The sequence below is a fragment of the Parus major genome, chromosome 5 (assembly GCF_001522545.3).
Source record: "Parus major isolate Abel chromosome 5, Parus_major1.1, whole genome shotgun sequence".
NCBI lineage: Eukaryota > Metazoa > Chordata > Aves > Passeriformes > Paridae > Parus > Parus major.
In genome coordinates this window covers 31,725,207-31,741,445 of record NC_031774.1, presented here as the reverse complement: position 1 = coordinate 31,741,445, position 16,239 = coordinate 31,725,207, and the positions used below count along the sequence as shown (strand labels likewise).

General features: G+C 41.0%; 1 protein-coding gene and 1 long non-coding RNA gene across 7 annotated transcripts in view; both read left to right on the top strand.

The window, feature by feature from the left end:
• Positions 1 to 5,047, top strand: part of LOC107205480 — a 7,615-nt gene extending 2,568 nt beyond the window's left edge. For 3 of the 6 annotated variants that reach the window (XR_001521973.2, XR_001521974.2, XR_001521972.2), the window contains exon 3: positions 1,928 to 3,635. Coding sequence is in view for 2 of the 6 variants with exons in the window: in XM_015629870.1 (XP_015485356.1) it covers positions 1,928 to 2,244; positions 2,717 to 2,956 (557 nt within the window). In the remaining 4 variants the exon portion in view is untranslated. Of the gene's footprint in view, positions 1 to 706; positions 733 to 1,927 lie in introns of all 6 variants that reach the window. The other 3 variants (XM_015629870.1, XM_015629871.2, XR_001521975.1) reach the window with 3 other exon arrangements.
• Positions 5,048 to 6,126: 1,079 nt separating this feature from the next.
• Positions 6,127 to 8,362, top strand: LOC107205430. Its single transcript, XR_001521946.2, has 3 exons — positions 6,127 to 6,516; positions 6,866 to 6,903; positions 7,592 to 8,362. It is a non-coding gene; the product is annotated as an uncharacterized LOC107205430 (long non-coding RNA).
• Positions 8,363 to 16,239: the final 7,877 nt, after the last annotated feature.

The following is a 16,239-nucleotide window of genomic DNA, read 5'->3' as shown; positions in this document are numbered from 1 at the left end:
AAAAAAAAAAAAAAAGTAATTCGGGTAATATAAAATAGCTAATTTCTGTTTCTCCCGCATCACGCTCAGAGTGAGGGATGTTTTGAGGAAAAGTGTGAGATACGAGTCGGGGTGGTGTTTTTTTCCTTTTCCTTTTTTTTTTTTTTTTTTTTTTTTTTTTTTTTCTTTTTTTTTTTTTTTTTTTTTTAATACATTGGCTCAAAAGTCCAAAGAGAAATGAGGTGTCCGGTATGGAAGTGCATCTCAGTCAACCGCCAGCTCCTTTTGCCGAGGCTGGAAATGGTTTTAACAGGCGGTAAAATTTCATCTTGTGGTGTCAAATTGGGGTCAGTTTGGGGTTAGCGCTCTCAGTGTCCGAGCAGGAGCTGTCCAGCTGTGTGGGGATTCATTAAGGGCAAAAGATCCGTTTCAAGAAAAACAATACAAAGACAATCAGAGGGCTAAAGATCCTCTTCAAATCGCATTTTACAAGTGCACCAGAACAAATATGGATGCTGAAACCTATTCCCTTCAAACTCCCAAATCGGCTTCTTAGCCCTCGGAGGGAGCGAGAGAGAAAATCCTCTAAAAGTTAAGAAGAGTCTGTTTTCAATCAGCCTTTCCGAAGTGTGGCATCTTAGTCCTTTGCTGGCTTTGAGACATGCCTCTCTTGCTTGCTCGTTACATCTCTCCCTCCCTCCCTCCCTCTCTCTCTCTTTTTCCACAGCCTTGCAAAAGCGGATGGCACAACAGGTAATATTTCAGTTTTCGAGAATAAATCCCACCGGGGACCTTAAACCGCTGTTTTGCACGCGCGTGTGCTCCTAGCACAAGATTTAATGCAAATAGAAAGTTTTTAGGGGGAAACAAGTCATGCTTGCATAAAATCCTATTGGACCTTGTAGGAAATTTTGAGCTCTCCTTGTAGGTGATCCTTTGGTCCGATGGGTAATTTAGGCTAGATTTACTTTCCGGTTCTTAGCATTTGTGGAAAGCACCTATTGCTAATCTGGTTTATTAAATTCGCATGGTTTAAATCCTCTTAACGTCGCTACATCTGTTAGGACAATTGACGCCTTGCTACAGGGACAAATAACTTGAACCTTAATCTTGTTTGTAACTTTATTCAATGTTTGTTTGTTTGTGTGCTGAGTTCAAGTATTTTGGATGATGCCATTGTGTTCGGTAACACGTAGACTGCATTTGAAAGCAAAACTCCTCTTAGACGGGTCAGGGATATCATGGAACACAGTGAAAAATTCAGCATATTCGAACTGGCTTTTTATCTCGAACTATCGTTCTAGGCAATGCGTCATAATTAATGAAGAAAGCAATCTGCCTGTTAAAATGTGGACGCGGGACATCACTGTGACACTGTAGTGAAATTCACGTGAATTTTACTTTTTGTTTTGCTTGCAAGGCGAAGTGTGGAGTTTAATACCTTTCTCTTTTTATAATCAGGATTGTGCCACAGTTAAATTCCTAGCCCCAAACCCGCTCTTTACCACACTCTCCTTTGCCCTCACGGTTGCTTTTTACAACTTCAGTCACTTTTTATTCGTCTCAGCACTCTTTGATTCGTCTCCGACTTCCCGCAGCTGCAAGACTTTCGAGGTCCCATCTCGGGTGCCCCTGTGAAATCATGCACGTTTTAGCTTCTGCAGATCACTGGGTTCATTTAACTCCTCACCCTGATCCCCCCGTCTGCCAGGAGTGTACTTCGCTTTTCAGTAGTGTATTATTATTTGTCGAAAATCTTTCTAGTCCTGAAAGTCAATGGTAGCCCATCACGGTGAACTTTTCTTGACCTCGACTGCGGCATGACTGAGATCTTTAGGAGCTGGATTAGGAAGACGTTCATTTACTTACCTGTTAACTTCGCCTTTTACTTTTTCTTCCACGTCTCCGCCCTCTTTTATTTATTTATTTTTTTTTATTTTTTTTTTAGAGGGAAAACCCCCAACTCTGGACGAAACACGAGCGGCGCGGGGTCGCTCTGCCGCGGAGCCCCCGTTTCCCCGCTGGCTGCCCGGGCCGCGGGGCTGCAGCCGGCGCTCCATCAGCAGCCCTCTAGCGCTATCTGGCGGGGCTCCAAGCCCAGCGGAGCCGAGCCGGCCGCGGGGCTCGCTCGGCGGCCGCAGGGCCCTCGGCCCCGGCTCAGCGGCTCCCGCGGGACGCTGCTGTGGCCAGGCCCACCTTCCATCCCTAAGGGGCGAAACCCGCCCCGGCAAGGAGCATAGACATGAACCCCTTCGCGTTTGTCCGGTTTGTACACTCGGGTGTGTCTGAAGCACTAAAGTAAGAGAAGAGATGAGATTTCATTTATTTATTTATTTATTTAAATTTTAATTTTTTTTTAGATTCTATTTTATTTAGGCAGGAATGTTCTTAAAAGTGGGGACCATAAACAGTCGACAAGTGTATTTCCATTACACACCAGAGGAAAAAAAAAAAAAAAAAAAGGAAGAAAACAACCACAAACCTGTCAGGGCTTCCCACTAACACTGCTTGCACTGGGTAGTTAAAAATCTAGTTTGCAATTGTTTGAAGAAGCCCGAAGCATGAAGAAAAAAAAAATTAAAAAAAAAAATAAATCTTTGCAGAATGACATGGAAACCAAAGGGACAGTTAGGGAAAACTAATGGCTTTAGTGTGATAGCAGAGAATCTGCAAAGGCTTCAAACTCTGCTCAGAGCTCTGCTCCAGCTCACTCAAAATATCCCCTTTTGTTCTCCAGCTGCCTATAAAACTCCAGAAGAGGAGCGCTCTCATTTTTACACTGGAGTTCTCGGTCCGGAGAGAACAATATACTCCTACCTCTTTTGAAATGATCCGGAGACTCTCACAACACACAAGCAATCACTCGAAGCACGAAATTCCCCTTTTTTTTTTTTTTCTCAAGAAACTGCTTGGCCCATTGTTTGAAGTGGGATTCAGCGCACAGCCCAAAGAGAAAAGGAAAAAAAAAAAATCTTGAGAGCCCCGTTTGGTATTGCACAGAGAGAGAGCTGACAAAATATTATAGCGTGTTTCCTAGAAGTACGTGGTGAGAGCCGGCGGTGTGTTCCGGAAAAGAGGTTGCTTTTTATTTCCACCTCCACCCCCCCAAGATTGTGATCGTCTTTGTATGTCTTTCTTTTGATCCCACAAAGAGAATGCAATATACATATACGTGTTTGCTCTCCATACAAGAAATGCCATACAATGGAATATGCGGCCGGTTAGTCCTCATAATGCTTAGTTTTGCTGTAATTAATTGAAAACAGTTATTAGGTCGTCATTGGCAATAGCGTAAATAATTGCAGCAGATTTTTACTTAAAATTGACCGGTCATGGAGTGATAGATCGATTCGAGGTATAAAAATGATGTATCAAAACATCAATGTCGATTATTTGAAATATTGTAGTCGAATCTTTTTATTGCTTCATCGGTTAAGTGTCTGAAAGTGCTGTGTTCCAACATATATTTATGTTGTCAATACTGTCAAAACTGTCAGTTTTATTACAGTGGATTTGTAATACATTTCGGATTTGCTCATTTACATAAAATGTCCACCTCAGATACCCCTCCTTTTCTCCATCTCTGGAAATCTGTGTCAGTTTAATGAAAGGATTCAAGACTCATACCTGAAGAGGGAAAAAAAAAAAAAAAAAAAGGAGGAAAAAAACCCTGAAGGAGGTATTTCTCCATTATGTCCAATTTTAACATCCTTTTGGAAAGCTTGGGCTACTTCTGGCATGCCAAAAGAGGGAATTCCTCTCCCCCCCCCGCCCCCCCCCTTTACCCTGGCCCCTCTTATTTCCTCAGTAGAATTTACAGACTTTTCTGCTCTCACACCTAGATTAAACCCTCCAGGAGAATTGGGAAATGGTACAAGGTTATAGTGATGAGCCAAAGCACACCTGTGCATGCCACAGCCTTCCCAAAGAGAGCAACAAGCCCCAGAACCACAAACACACGCGCAGGGGTCTGAATCCCGCTAGAAAGAAGGAGACAAAAGAAGCAATAAATATGTGTGTGATCCTTTCCTTTGGTTTGGAACCCAAAGGAAAAAAGCGAACTGTAAGCAGTATTGGGCATTTGATGCCCCCCGCCCCTATTTTATCAGGGTCTGATCAATGTGATTATTCCCTTTAACCATAAGCAGTGATTTTTTTATTAGGATGATCTCAGGCAACTCTCTTATTTTCTCCAAGAACCCAGCTGAGGGATGGAGAAACTCAGGAATAAATAAATAAATAAATCCATTTGCGCAATAAACTCTCTTTGATAGAACAAACAGTGAAATTAGGCAAGTAACTTTATTCCCCACCCCTTTCCGAGGGTGAGGGTGTTTTAAAGGTGTTGGTGAGATGGACCTGAGGGGTGTGTGGGTTAGTTTCTTTCCCCTTCCCCCTTCCCGCAACACACCCCCTCCACCCCACCCCCCCGGGATATCTATGTGTAAATAGATGCTGAAGAGATTTCTGAGTTCACGGGAAAGAAGGAAGGTTAGTTAAGGGAATGGCTGCGCGCCTGGCAGGTATTTTAATGACCGTCCCTTCCTTTGAACACTTTCAATTTCTCTGCTTCTTGTACAGAATATGTTTCCCAAACCAAGTATGATTTCTGTTGTAACTCTCGTGTGTGTTTGTGATCCCTTCTGAGGTAAATTGAGAAGTACGCTGAGCAAAAGGAGGAAATCGCCCCTGGGGTGCTTTGTTTACTTTGGTTTGTAAAATCCTGCTAGGAGATGGTTTCCTCAGTGTGTGGCAAGTGTTTCTTCAAGAAATTCATCAGCCCTTCTACAATTACTTCGAGCTCCGAGGGAAGAAAGCTGCCATCACTTTCTCACATCCCAAGGTGTTGCATGGGGGAGAGAAGAAAAGGCTGGAGCATTTAATTATAATGGGGAGGGGTGGGGGGTGGGGAGAGCGGAGGCTGCAGAAAGCCGTCCCAAGCCTGTACCTGGAAAAGAAAAACCTGCAAGGGTGTATTTGGGAAGCGTGTGCCATTTAGACATGGGGAAAAGTACCCCGTCTTGTGCAGTAATTAGTCTGAACAATAAACATAATTGGAACAAAATCAGTTGGAAGTTTCTGCGTTTTTAATTACGTTTCATTTTGTGGTAAGCCGTAAAATTATGAATGCCTCTCAATTAAACACTATCCACTTGTAAAGCATTTAACAACAATTATTCCTTAATCAGTTGGAATGTTAGCCACAAATGATGCTGTTAAACATCAAAGGGACGCCTTAGACGTTACCTTTTAGTCATAAGTAAGAGGATTAATTTCTATAATTAGAGGGGATAAATATGTGCATAAATAAATCTAATTTTTTTTACACGTTCTCATACTGTCTGGGAGAGGCGAGGATCTTTGACATGGCTCGCACGCCCAGCTTTCCCCGGTCGGAGGGGACCCGGGAGCAGCGAGGTGAGAAGAGCCCGGCGGGGAGCCCCGCTCCTGCCCGCAGCTCCTCCCGTCCCCCGCGGCCGCACCAGGCTTGGGGCTGGGCCTGCGCTTCGTGCCCACCACGGACAAGGGGCTTCGGTGGAATTTACTCCCCTACTCGGCTTTTATTTACCTGGGCCTTTTTGGGTTGTTTGGCTTTTGTTTTTTATGGTTTTTTGGGGTTTTTTTTGGCACCTGTGGTCTACCTGGCGGTTCATTTCCCTTGGGGGCAATTTTCTGTCCCCAAACGAAGCTCGAGATTTGAGTCGAATACCGCAAATAAAATTAGCATGACCTTGATTACACCCCGTATGAATATCTCATTTACCTAATGACTTTATGTCACGTACGCAGAGGGTCAATTTCCTTTTAACCTTTCCCATTGCTGCAGTAAGCATTCTTTTATAATCAATGGCTGTTTGAATAATCAATTCGCATTTTATGATCCCTGACAAACTCAATATACGTGCGCCCGCTTTCAGCAAAGCAGCCGGCCCGCTCCGCGCCGTTTTCACGTCCGAAGAGTTTGCGGCGGGGTTTCCCCGCTCCCCGGGGAGCCGCCGGGGCCGCGCAGGGCTGCCGCTGCTGGGCTCCGCGGGGCCGTGTGGGGCTGTGCGGAGCCGTGCGGAGTCGTGAGGGGCCGTGCGGGGCTGTGAGGGGCCGTGAGGGGCCGTGAGGGGCCGTGCGGGGCCGTGAGGGGCCGTGAGGGGCCGTGAGGGGCCGTGCGGGACGGCTGCTCCGGCCGGGCCTCCCGCTCCGCTGTGCTCCGCCCCCGCGCAGCCCCGGCACAGGGGCGCCGGCCAGCATCCCCCTGCATCTCTTCAGCTTTGGCAGAGCCGCGTGTCTTCCCGCTGTCTCAACCCGAAATATGCGGCCGTCCTGCCTTCTCCCTCGGTCTCCTTCTTAGGAATGTGCGCAGCAAAAAGCCAGTCTCCCGGGACTGTTCCCCCTTTTTGGTCTTTGCTGGGACAACCAGCCGTGGGGGGACGCTTTCCCCGGCTCTGCGGCCAAAGGCAGGCGGCCACCCGGCAGCCCGACCTCCTTGAGCGCTGCTGAGAGGGGCCTGGTGTCCTGAGCCAGTCAGCACCTGTGAAACCTCGAGTGAGTCCTTGCCTCAGCCTCGCTGTACTGCTGACGGTCGGGAGCCTCTCTCACTGCCACCAGCCCTCTTTTATTTCCACTCAGTCACCTCCAAACCGTGGGTCGGGAATGTTGTCCCAGAAGCACAGCCCCCAAGCACAACTCAAGTACAGAGTGTACATGGAAAGGAGGGGGGCTAGGGCAAGCTGAACTTTGCAAATGTTTTTTCTATAAGTAGCTCACGTTTGCTGTGATCTATGGTGTGAGTTGGGAACTGAGACTTATTGCAACTCCGTTCTCTCTATTGGATAATTAATGCTGATTCATAACAGGTTCTACCTACGAATGTGTGTTTCATTTTCCTCTGCAGGGTCCATGGTTCTTTGGTATGTTGTTATTCCCTGAAAGGTAATTGCACTTGATATTCTCTCGGGGAAGGCTCATTAGCCAAGGGCAGGGTGGCGTTGCCAATCTCAGTCTCTTTCAACAACTCAGTGCAAACATTTGCCCCAGAGGTTCAGCGCAGCACTCCCAGCTCACAAAACAATACTTGGGCACAACATTTCTCTTAAAAAGCCATAGGTATATATGTATTTTCCACCTAAGCAGGAAGCATTTTAGTTTAGGGGGTTTTGGATTAACCTTTCACTGTAAGTGGTCAAAGCTACACAAGAAGATTAGACATGTTGCCTTGGCTTGCAAGGCTTTGCCCTTCCTTTTATAAACAACCAGGACACAACCCCAGATGAAACAGTAGAAAAGGTACCACATCTCACACCCCTCTGTATTCAGTCCTTTACACTCTTATAACTTTTACAAAACATATGTTGAAAACACTTTTCCACTGCCCACCATTAGAAACCTATACTTGACTTCTTTCTCACCCATGTCTGCTGCCATCTTTAGCTCCTTTTATGTCTCCTGCTAAATTAATTACCTCACTAGTGGAAGGCAATGAAACTCAGGTAAAAGGTAAGTTAGGGAACAGAGTGGTTAATACCTACTGTTTAATAATCTGAATCCTCCATGATGGTTCTAATTTTATTTTTTTCCCTCTGTTGCTCATAATTTTGAAAATCTTATTCTTGCATTTGAGCCTTGATAGGCTGAGCAGGATGATCCACAGTAACACTGCAGAGAAGATCCCATTCTCACAGAAGAAAATGGTCCCCACAGGAGAATGAAGAGGAAGCAGAGGGACAACATCTAGACTTAACAAGCTCTGAGACATCACTGTGTTTTCTGTGTTAAAATAAAAGGATCTAGGAATTTCTATTTATGGTGAATTAAGTGGGGTACTCTCCTTGGTAATGATGTTAAAAGGGCAGAGACTGGTCTTAATTCTAAATAATAGGCACTGTGTCTAGAATGTACATCTAACTATCTTACTGTGTTTACATACTTCTACTCACCATGGTTTTCCGATCACTGTTAGCCAAGAACTCAAAAAAGCAAAACTCATCTTGCTGAATCACCACTGACTTTAATTAGAAATTAAATTAATTAATTAATACATTAGAAAGGAAACTGTCCTACACCGTGACTATACAGCAAATAGCTCTAAAAGACTAAGCACAAGTGTAACCAGTTTTAATTCTCACTGACCACAAGGGTTTCCAATCATTCCATACACCTCACCTATTAAGGGGACCCCAAGTTCATAGAAAACCACCTCAGTGCTGAGAATCTCTGTCAACAATGTTTTCCATGCTGACAGTGATGCCTTGGGAGGCTGCCTAGAACAGAAGCTAGACAGAGTTAAAGGAATAAAGCAGGTATTTATTCAAAAGGCCTTCACAGGATACGCCTTGGGCAGTGCAGGAGCCCGGCTGTGGCTACACCCAAGATGGACGACCTGTCATGAGTTTTCACACTTTTATAAGTTTTGGTCCGTTTACATATTTGGGTTAATTGTCCAATTGCAGCTTTAGTTTATGAAGTCCCATCCTTTCAGATTGCTCTCCATTATTATGAAATATAATTATTTATTAAATATAATATAACATTAAATATAATTATTTATGCTTTTTGGGCCTGGAGCTGCAAAGGTGTCCTTGGTTCTCAGGCTAGAAAAGGATTGTTTTCTCTAACTACCCTGCAAAGAGAACTTGCTAACACTTTATATGAAGCTCAGAGTTATATATTAATGCAGTACAGAATCTGGAAAATATGAAAGATAAAACTTAAGACATCAACAGTCTTCAGTATCAAGTCCAAACCTGTCCCAAAGTCCCATTGATTGCAGGAGAACATGGATGGAGGACACAGGACACGATTCTGCAAAGTAGTTTTGCAGGTGTGAAATACTCAACATTCTAGGTCATAATGATAGTAAATGTGGACCGTCACCATCCTTCCAGTAAACCCTCAGTACAGGAAAACATCAGTCCTTTAATTCATACTTTGGTGATTCACAGTCAGGGCTTTTGTTTGACACTTTAAGTATCTTTCATGTCATGGTGGTACATTCTGCTTTTTCGAAAGCATTTTTCAAGATGAACTGGCTTTTCAGTGATGAAACATGATCAAGTTAATGTACTAATAGATTTCATTTTTAAAGTACATGCTAAATTTAAAGCTTGTCTCATGCATTTATAAACCATCACTAATAGTTCTATTGATCAATGATATAAATAGCTCTAGCAGAAGCTTTTCTTTGATGCAGACAAACATAAACAGCATTGAAAAAATAACACACAAGTGATTGTTCTGTATTCTTTACCTTTAGGCTATATTATGATCACAATAAGACATATCTAGGCATGTGTCATACTGGATAATACTATTTCTTGGGTGTTTCAGGGCACACGACTACCTTGGACTTCACAACAGCTGAGACTTGTCATTTAAAAACATGGTACTTGTATTAGGAAAAAAAACCCCAAAACTCTACTGATATGTAATTATTAACCCATATATTGAGATTTTTTTTGAGAATTGCTTCACATTAAATACTCAGATCCTTTCATTTCTATTATTCATGTGCCAAGCTAAAAATAAACATTTGAAATATTTTTCTCTTTTATGGAAGAGATGGTGAAACTATTCATTTGAAATGAACTCTTGCATGAATGCAGCTATATTTTCTGGGCTCAGATCTCTTATTCTCAATTGGGAACCTCACATCATGTGAGGGAATTTTGCTTCATTTTTACTTCAAAACATTGGTCAAGTAAAGCTTAGTCAAACAGTTTCTAGTTATTCACAATATGTTCATTTGGGCTTTTAATTTCATTACTCTTGATGTGTTACTGATCACCTATCACATTTGCTCTATTTCCCAAAAGGTTGCTTGAAATTATTTAGGAGACTAAATGAATAATAAAAGTGCCCAACAAATATTCCTGTCTCTGTCTGCATGCTTTTGTTTTGTGCAGGTATTCACTGACAGCCTGATCCTGCTTCCTTTCCATTAGAAGCAGGATTTGGTCCATAAAGGAAATGCATTCATCTAATATTTGCTCAGAGAAAAATCCTGCTTGCTTTAATGTTCACATGTATGGTCACAAAAATGATCAAAACATGAGCCATCTGAACCCCCTACAGCTGCTGTGCAGCTAGGGCTGCAGCATGAACCCAGGAACTGCCAGTTTTGCCACTGTAGGCTGATTTCAGCTTTCAAACATTATGGAAAATCACCCGTTGCCTTTCTTCCCCCTGCTCCTGGTTTAACTTCAGATCACTTTCCCTGGCAAATGGCTTTTGATATTTAAGTAAGATCATATTTTTTGATTCAAAAACAAGTTTCTTTCTGTTGTTTTTTCCAGACTTGATCCATTGAAGAAAATCTAGCAAGATCCTTAGTATTTGAAAGAGTCACTGCTCTTATGACACAATCCTCCATAAATGGCAAAAAACATGCAAATATTTTGGCCCAGCTTTCCTTGGGCATCTAAGAGTTTAACAGAATTTTTTTTTTGATAAACAAGAATGAAAAGAATAAGATTTTGTACCCACTGTTCTGCAATCAGGATACTTGTTAGGTGGAGTTTTTCCTGGGAAGGGGCATGTTATTGTATAGTATTCTTAAATCGGGGATTTATTCTACTGGATTTACCAGAAAAATAAGTAAAATGAAAATTTTTCCTCCGATAATAAAGCATTTAAAGTCAGAGGAACAACTTAATTTTCACTCAGTTTTGGAGATCTGAATGGTCCTAAAATCTGAAATGCTAGAATGAGACAGTTAATCTTGGTATTTCTTTCTGAATAAAATACTAAATAAAGCCATCGCAAGTCCAATGAAACATGCTAAATGGTGTTGATGTGAACACACAAACAAAGAAAAAACAGTCAGAAATAGCTGATGGACCTCTTTCTCTTTACTTAAGCAGGAGAAACTCCAGGGAAGTTAACGGAGTTGCAGTGATATAAGACTCTAGTAAGGTGAGAATTGCACAACTCGTGTTTAACTTAATGCTATTACTTTAAAAGCAGAGTTTACTTCACTAAATAACCTGAAAATAAACACAAAACAAAGGGCAAATGAGACAAATTACAAGTAAGCATGCATGCAAAAAAGGTAAGTGCAAATTAGATTTGAATATTCATGAGTCACAAATCATTGACAGTTTGAAATAATGCAAAACAGCTTTATAAATGAGGTTAAGGCAAGGGACATCAAAGAAAGGCATTGCTAAATCAATAGCAATTTGATTGTGCATATACTTGTAAATTGTGGTTACAGTTTTTGTGACATAGGAGAAAAATACTGCACATGTAGTAAGAAAGGGACACATAAATATTCTTTTTGAATGTGTTATTTTTTTGCAATTCAGCATTTACTTGGAGGCCTGGTGTGTATAAAGTGACCAGATATAATTTTTTAATTTTTCCCCCCAGGAGAATTATAGTTTCCTTTGAGTATCCAATCTCCTGTGTTGTGTTGCTTAGCATGACAAAAATTCAGTTGTCAACAATACTGCAAAATAGAATAATTACTCACTTCATTTGGCTTTAGTAGAAGGATCACCTGCTAATGAAAGTCCTGTCATAAAATCATAGTCAGTGGAGATTACCTACTTCTTTCAGAGAATTTAGCTCTCAGAAGTGAGAATCAGATAAGTTGCAAGTCTCAGAGCAAATTGCTGGAGCACAGGGATTTAAAAGAATGATCGCTTGAAGGATGGCCAGCCTGACCCTTTAACTCAGAGCTTCTTAATTTTTCTGGCTGTAAGCATCAATAAAGTATTGGGTCTCCTGTCTTATTTGTGAGTTCTGTGGATATTAGAAATTGAATGGTTTAAAATGTTGATAAGAATATAGAACCAAGAAGCAAAACTGCCAGAAGTAATCTGCCCATTTAAAATTACTCCAGTGTGTTTGTTTTTTCCTAAGGGTTTATATTTTGATTACTTAACACTCACTCTAATATACTAACCAATTCCCTTCCTTCAGTGACTTTTACATTCCATGTGCCATCCTTACTCTCTGGCATGACAGATGAAGCTCTGCCGGGTCAGGTGAAGCTAAATATATACATTTACCAATAGTGACGGCAAAATCAAGCAGGGATATCCGTTTGGAAATGGCATAGGGTACTCTGGTTCTATAAGAAGCAGCACATGACTTCTTGCAGTGCAGCCTTTAAAACCATCCACTCACTTGAATGGAGCTGGCAATTAACTCTTGTCAAAACACTGTAAAAGGGAAAAACCAGATGTTGAATAACTTAGGAAAGGGATAACCTTATGTCCTGCCCAATCCCTTACATGAGCTTGTCAGAAGATAACGTATCTCTCATGCCATCACAATATGAAAAGACACCTGTATGTGCCATGCTTGAGTACAGAGAGCTCCCTGCAATAAATTCTTTAAATCTGTGTGTATCTCAGCATGAAAAATAACAGTTAAGTTAGAAAGAGTGAGTAACTCAGAAATGTAAAAGACTCGAATGCTTTTTTTCAACTTCCCCAATCTGTGAAGAGACAAATTAATGTCCCCTTAGCAAGAGTGAAAGGGAAAGTTACCTCTTGGTCCTAGCAGACATCTTGAAATCAAGTCTTAGATTTCCTTCTGGCTCTCTCACTGTGACTGGCCAGGTTTATCAGAGGTGAATTATATGTATGTCTACAAAAGGAAGCTCACAATAAATTTCTTTGTGGTTCTGTGACACGGAATCAGTAAGAGAATATGAGATCCTCTGATGTGAGGTACCAGTTTATGTCCAATACATTAACTTTGTAATCCCTGTTCAAAGCTCTATTTTTACATTACATGATACTACAAGACTCGTTTGCCTGTTTATAACCTTGTGCATTTTTAGTAAAGCATATCTTTATTTAAATGAGAAATTACCATCTCTTTATATTAGAAATGATTGTCAAAAACAAGTTGTGTGTGCCTATAAGCAAAGGAAACAAATACCAAAATGCTTTAAACTTTTTCAGACATACATTTTGTGCATCACAGTGTAATGTGAATGCTGCTTATAAAACATGTGGTTGTCCTGGATAGAGTCAGCTTTAACTAGATATTCCATTGCTTATGAAAATAGGTCAATGGTGTTACAGACCATTCTTCAGTTCAGCAGAATACCAACAGCCTGTGTCAGGTGAAAGTTTCAAGGAGTTGGGTTATTTTTTTTTTTTTCTGGCAAATTCCTTTTTTCCTGAAGAAAATGAAAAAAAGTGAGCTAAAATTATCACAATCAGAGAGCATGAGTCCCTACAATACCCAGAAACCTGATTAAATTAATCAGGATTTTATCTTCTAATTCGTTCCCAGAATTATTTCTCTGCTTTGTTCTTTGTAGAGTTTTCAATATTTTTCCAACCAATTACCTCTACCGGTAATTTATAAGCCCTTCTTTAAGTCTATTGGTACTGATTTCTGGCCTGTGACTTGGGATATAAACATTCACAGACCTAGTATGTTATATGTGACCTGAAGCAGGCAATGCCGAGCAGCTCATATTAGACCACTTGAATGCCATATCTCTGTTATGAATTATCAAATCAAATAAAGGGACACTTGGCTCCCTGTATGTGATCTAGATTTATACACTTCTATAAACCTCTTCCCAGGTTCAAGAGTGTAAATACTCTTTTTGAGAGCTTACCTTTTTCAGAATCAGAGAATAAACTGAGTAGGAAGGGGCACATCCAGGATCACTGAGTCCAACTCCTGGATCCTCAAGAGTCACACCATGTACCTGAGAGCATTGTCCAAACATTATTCTTAAAGTAAAAAAGAAGAACTTTTTCTTAATATCTGACCTAAACCTCCTAAATACAGCTTCCTGCCATTCCTTTGGGCCCTTTCACTGGTGACAGCAGAGCAGAGACCAGTGTCTGCCCCTCCTCTTCCCCTCACAAGGAAGCTGTAACTGCAACGAGGTCTCCCTTCAGTCTCCAGCTTGAACAGACCAAGTGACCTCAGCCACTCCTCATATGGCTGCCCATCAAGGCCCTTCACCATCTTTTCTGCTCCCCTTTGGTTGCTCTCTTTTTCTGCACCATCACCTTGGCTGTCTATCTGCCTCTCATCTCCTTTCCTCACCTTGAGCAGAAAAACCAAGACAGCAGGTAGCTCTCAGTAAGACCAACTTTGCTGCAGCTGGTTTCAAGTTTCCCATGCAGTAGTCAACTTCAGCTGCATTTTTGGGGAAAAGTGAATTTTTATTGTGTTTCTAGGCATTTACTCCTTTCATTTACAGCATACAGCAGGTGTCTTTGGGGGTGAGGGACAAAGTTTTAATGATCTCCGTTACTCTCTCATGGTAGGGTCCTCAAAGCCTGTCATCAGCAGGACACAGTTTATCCACCTTTGACTCATTCAGCTGGGAGAGAACAAAGGTGTAAAAGTGGGCCTCATGTCCAAATCTCTGTTGTTTCTGTCTTCTTGGCATTCTTTCTGAAAACTCTCAAAATTGTATTTGTGTGTGATTGTCTGGGGGAAATAGGAGAATGAGATGGGAATAAGATGAGAAGATAGCATTTTTATTCCTCTCTCTAAGTCAATCTGCATTGGGGTTTTCTGTGGGTCTTTGACCAGAATCCAGGAAGAAAATGGGAGAAAACTGAAGTTCAAAATGGCCAACTCATCCATGCAATGGAGAGTGGAAAGGAAATCAATACAGCAGTATAGCAATCTCATATCTGTTGAAAGGAAGAACTACTAAGGTGAGCAGAGGAGGGATGGCTACAAAGAGGAGACATCAAACACTGTGATCAGCCAGCAAATGAACAACTAGCACCTAACTTCTGCAATGCAGTCTTGACTGGCATACCAGTTGGAGACCAGGAAAATGATGGAAGTTAATACAGTGTGAGTATTTGGGAATAACTTACCATCAGCAACGACTGTGAGATCACAGTGTATCCCTGAGGCCCCTAGAGCCTCAGTATGTGGGTTTTGCAAGTAAATAAGGCCATAGTGATCTGACTGAAGATGATGATGTTACACTATGGTTATAATAAAAGAAATAGATTTAAAAATATTAGAAATTAGGAAAAATGTTTCTAGAACATTGCTTACTTTTCTAATCAACTGTACCAAAGATGGTTTCCCTTAAATATCTAATATATCCACAAGTTGTCCTTTGTTTATAGAGGAAAACAGCTCTGCTTTTGGGGCATATGTGTGTATTAGGTTTCCCCTCCTAAATTTAATACAAATTGCTATAGCTTTTGAAGTAAAGAAATAATTACATAATACATTTTCTCTTTAGAGTAAGTCTAGCAATTGCCAAAAACTACTTGTCAATACAATATTAGATCATGTGTGACCCAGACCTCACATGTGTCAACAAGTATATTTGTCTCCTTCTGTTATTTCAAATTACAGGAGAAAGAGACATAATCCTCACTGATCAATTGGGAAAAAAATGCTTTACCTTTTGTTATTTCAATGCCATCTGTTAAAATAAACCAAATGCCAAACTTACTGCATACACAGGGCACTAAAATGGCTTTTTAATTTAGCTTGCATATTTCAGGGAAAGCAATGCATTTCTATATACTCTGACTTCTTTACATGAATTATTATGTACTGCAAGTGACATCTACTGGAGAAAGCAGAGCCTAAATGCCTGCTCTAAAAACTTTTTTTTTTTTTTGTTGCTATTAAAAGGACCTCCCCTCCAGGAAATACAGTTATTATTTAACATAAACCTTGCATCTATGCCCACTGCAATCCAGTTACCTAAGTGCATTCAGGGTAGTTAAAGAAAAATTGTTCTTTTCATGATACAGAAGGTGTACAAGGCTTTTTCTTTCTTTTTCCTTTAGTTTTTTATTCCTTTTTCTTAATAGAAAAGCTGTTAATACCATAAATATGTTGAGTTTACAATAGAAGACTTTTTGAGAGCAACAGCTGTTTGATCACAGTCATCCCTGGTGCTATAAAATTACTCCTGATGTATTATAGAAATATTCACCAAAAGAAATACAGCTACAGGTTGAAATTTGAAGCTTGCAAATGTTATAATTTAACAGAAATTTACTTGAGGACCTAGTGCAGAACTACACTACTGTCAATAGTATTGAGTTTATTACCTAGAAAGTCTGAAAGCTCATTACTTAGTGGCTGAAGCTGTCTATTGGACACAAATTCATAAATTTGTTAAAACACTGTGTTAAAATGCTTGCAAGTTGTTCCTATCAAATGTTGCATGAGTTTAGGGCCTAAGAGCAGCATCTTTAGGAAACACCTCCTCTTTTACTGAAATACGATCAAATTCCCAGGAACACTGGGAGAAATGTGGAAAGCTGTGAACTCAGAGGTTCAGTGCCACTCAAAGCT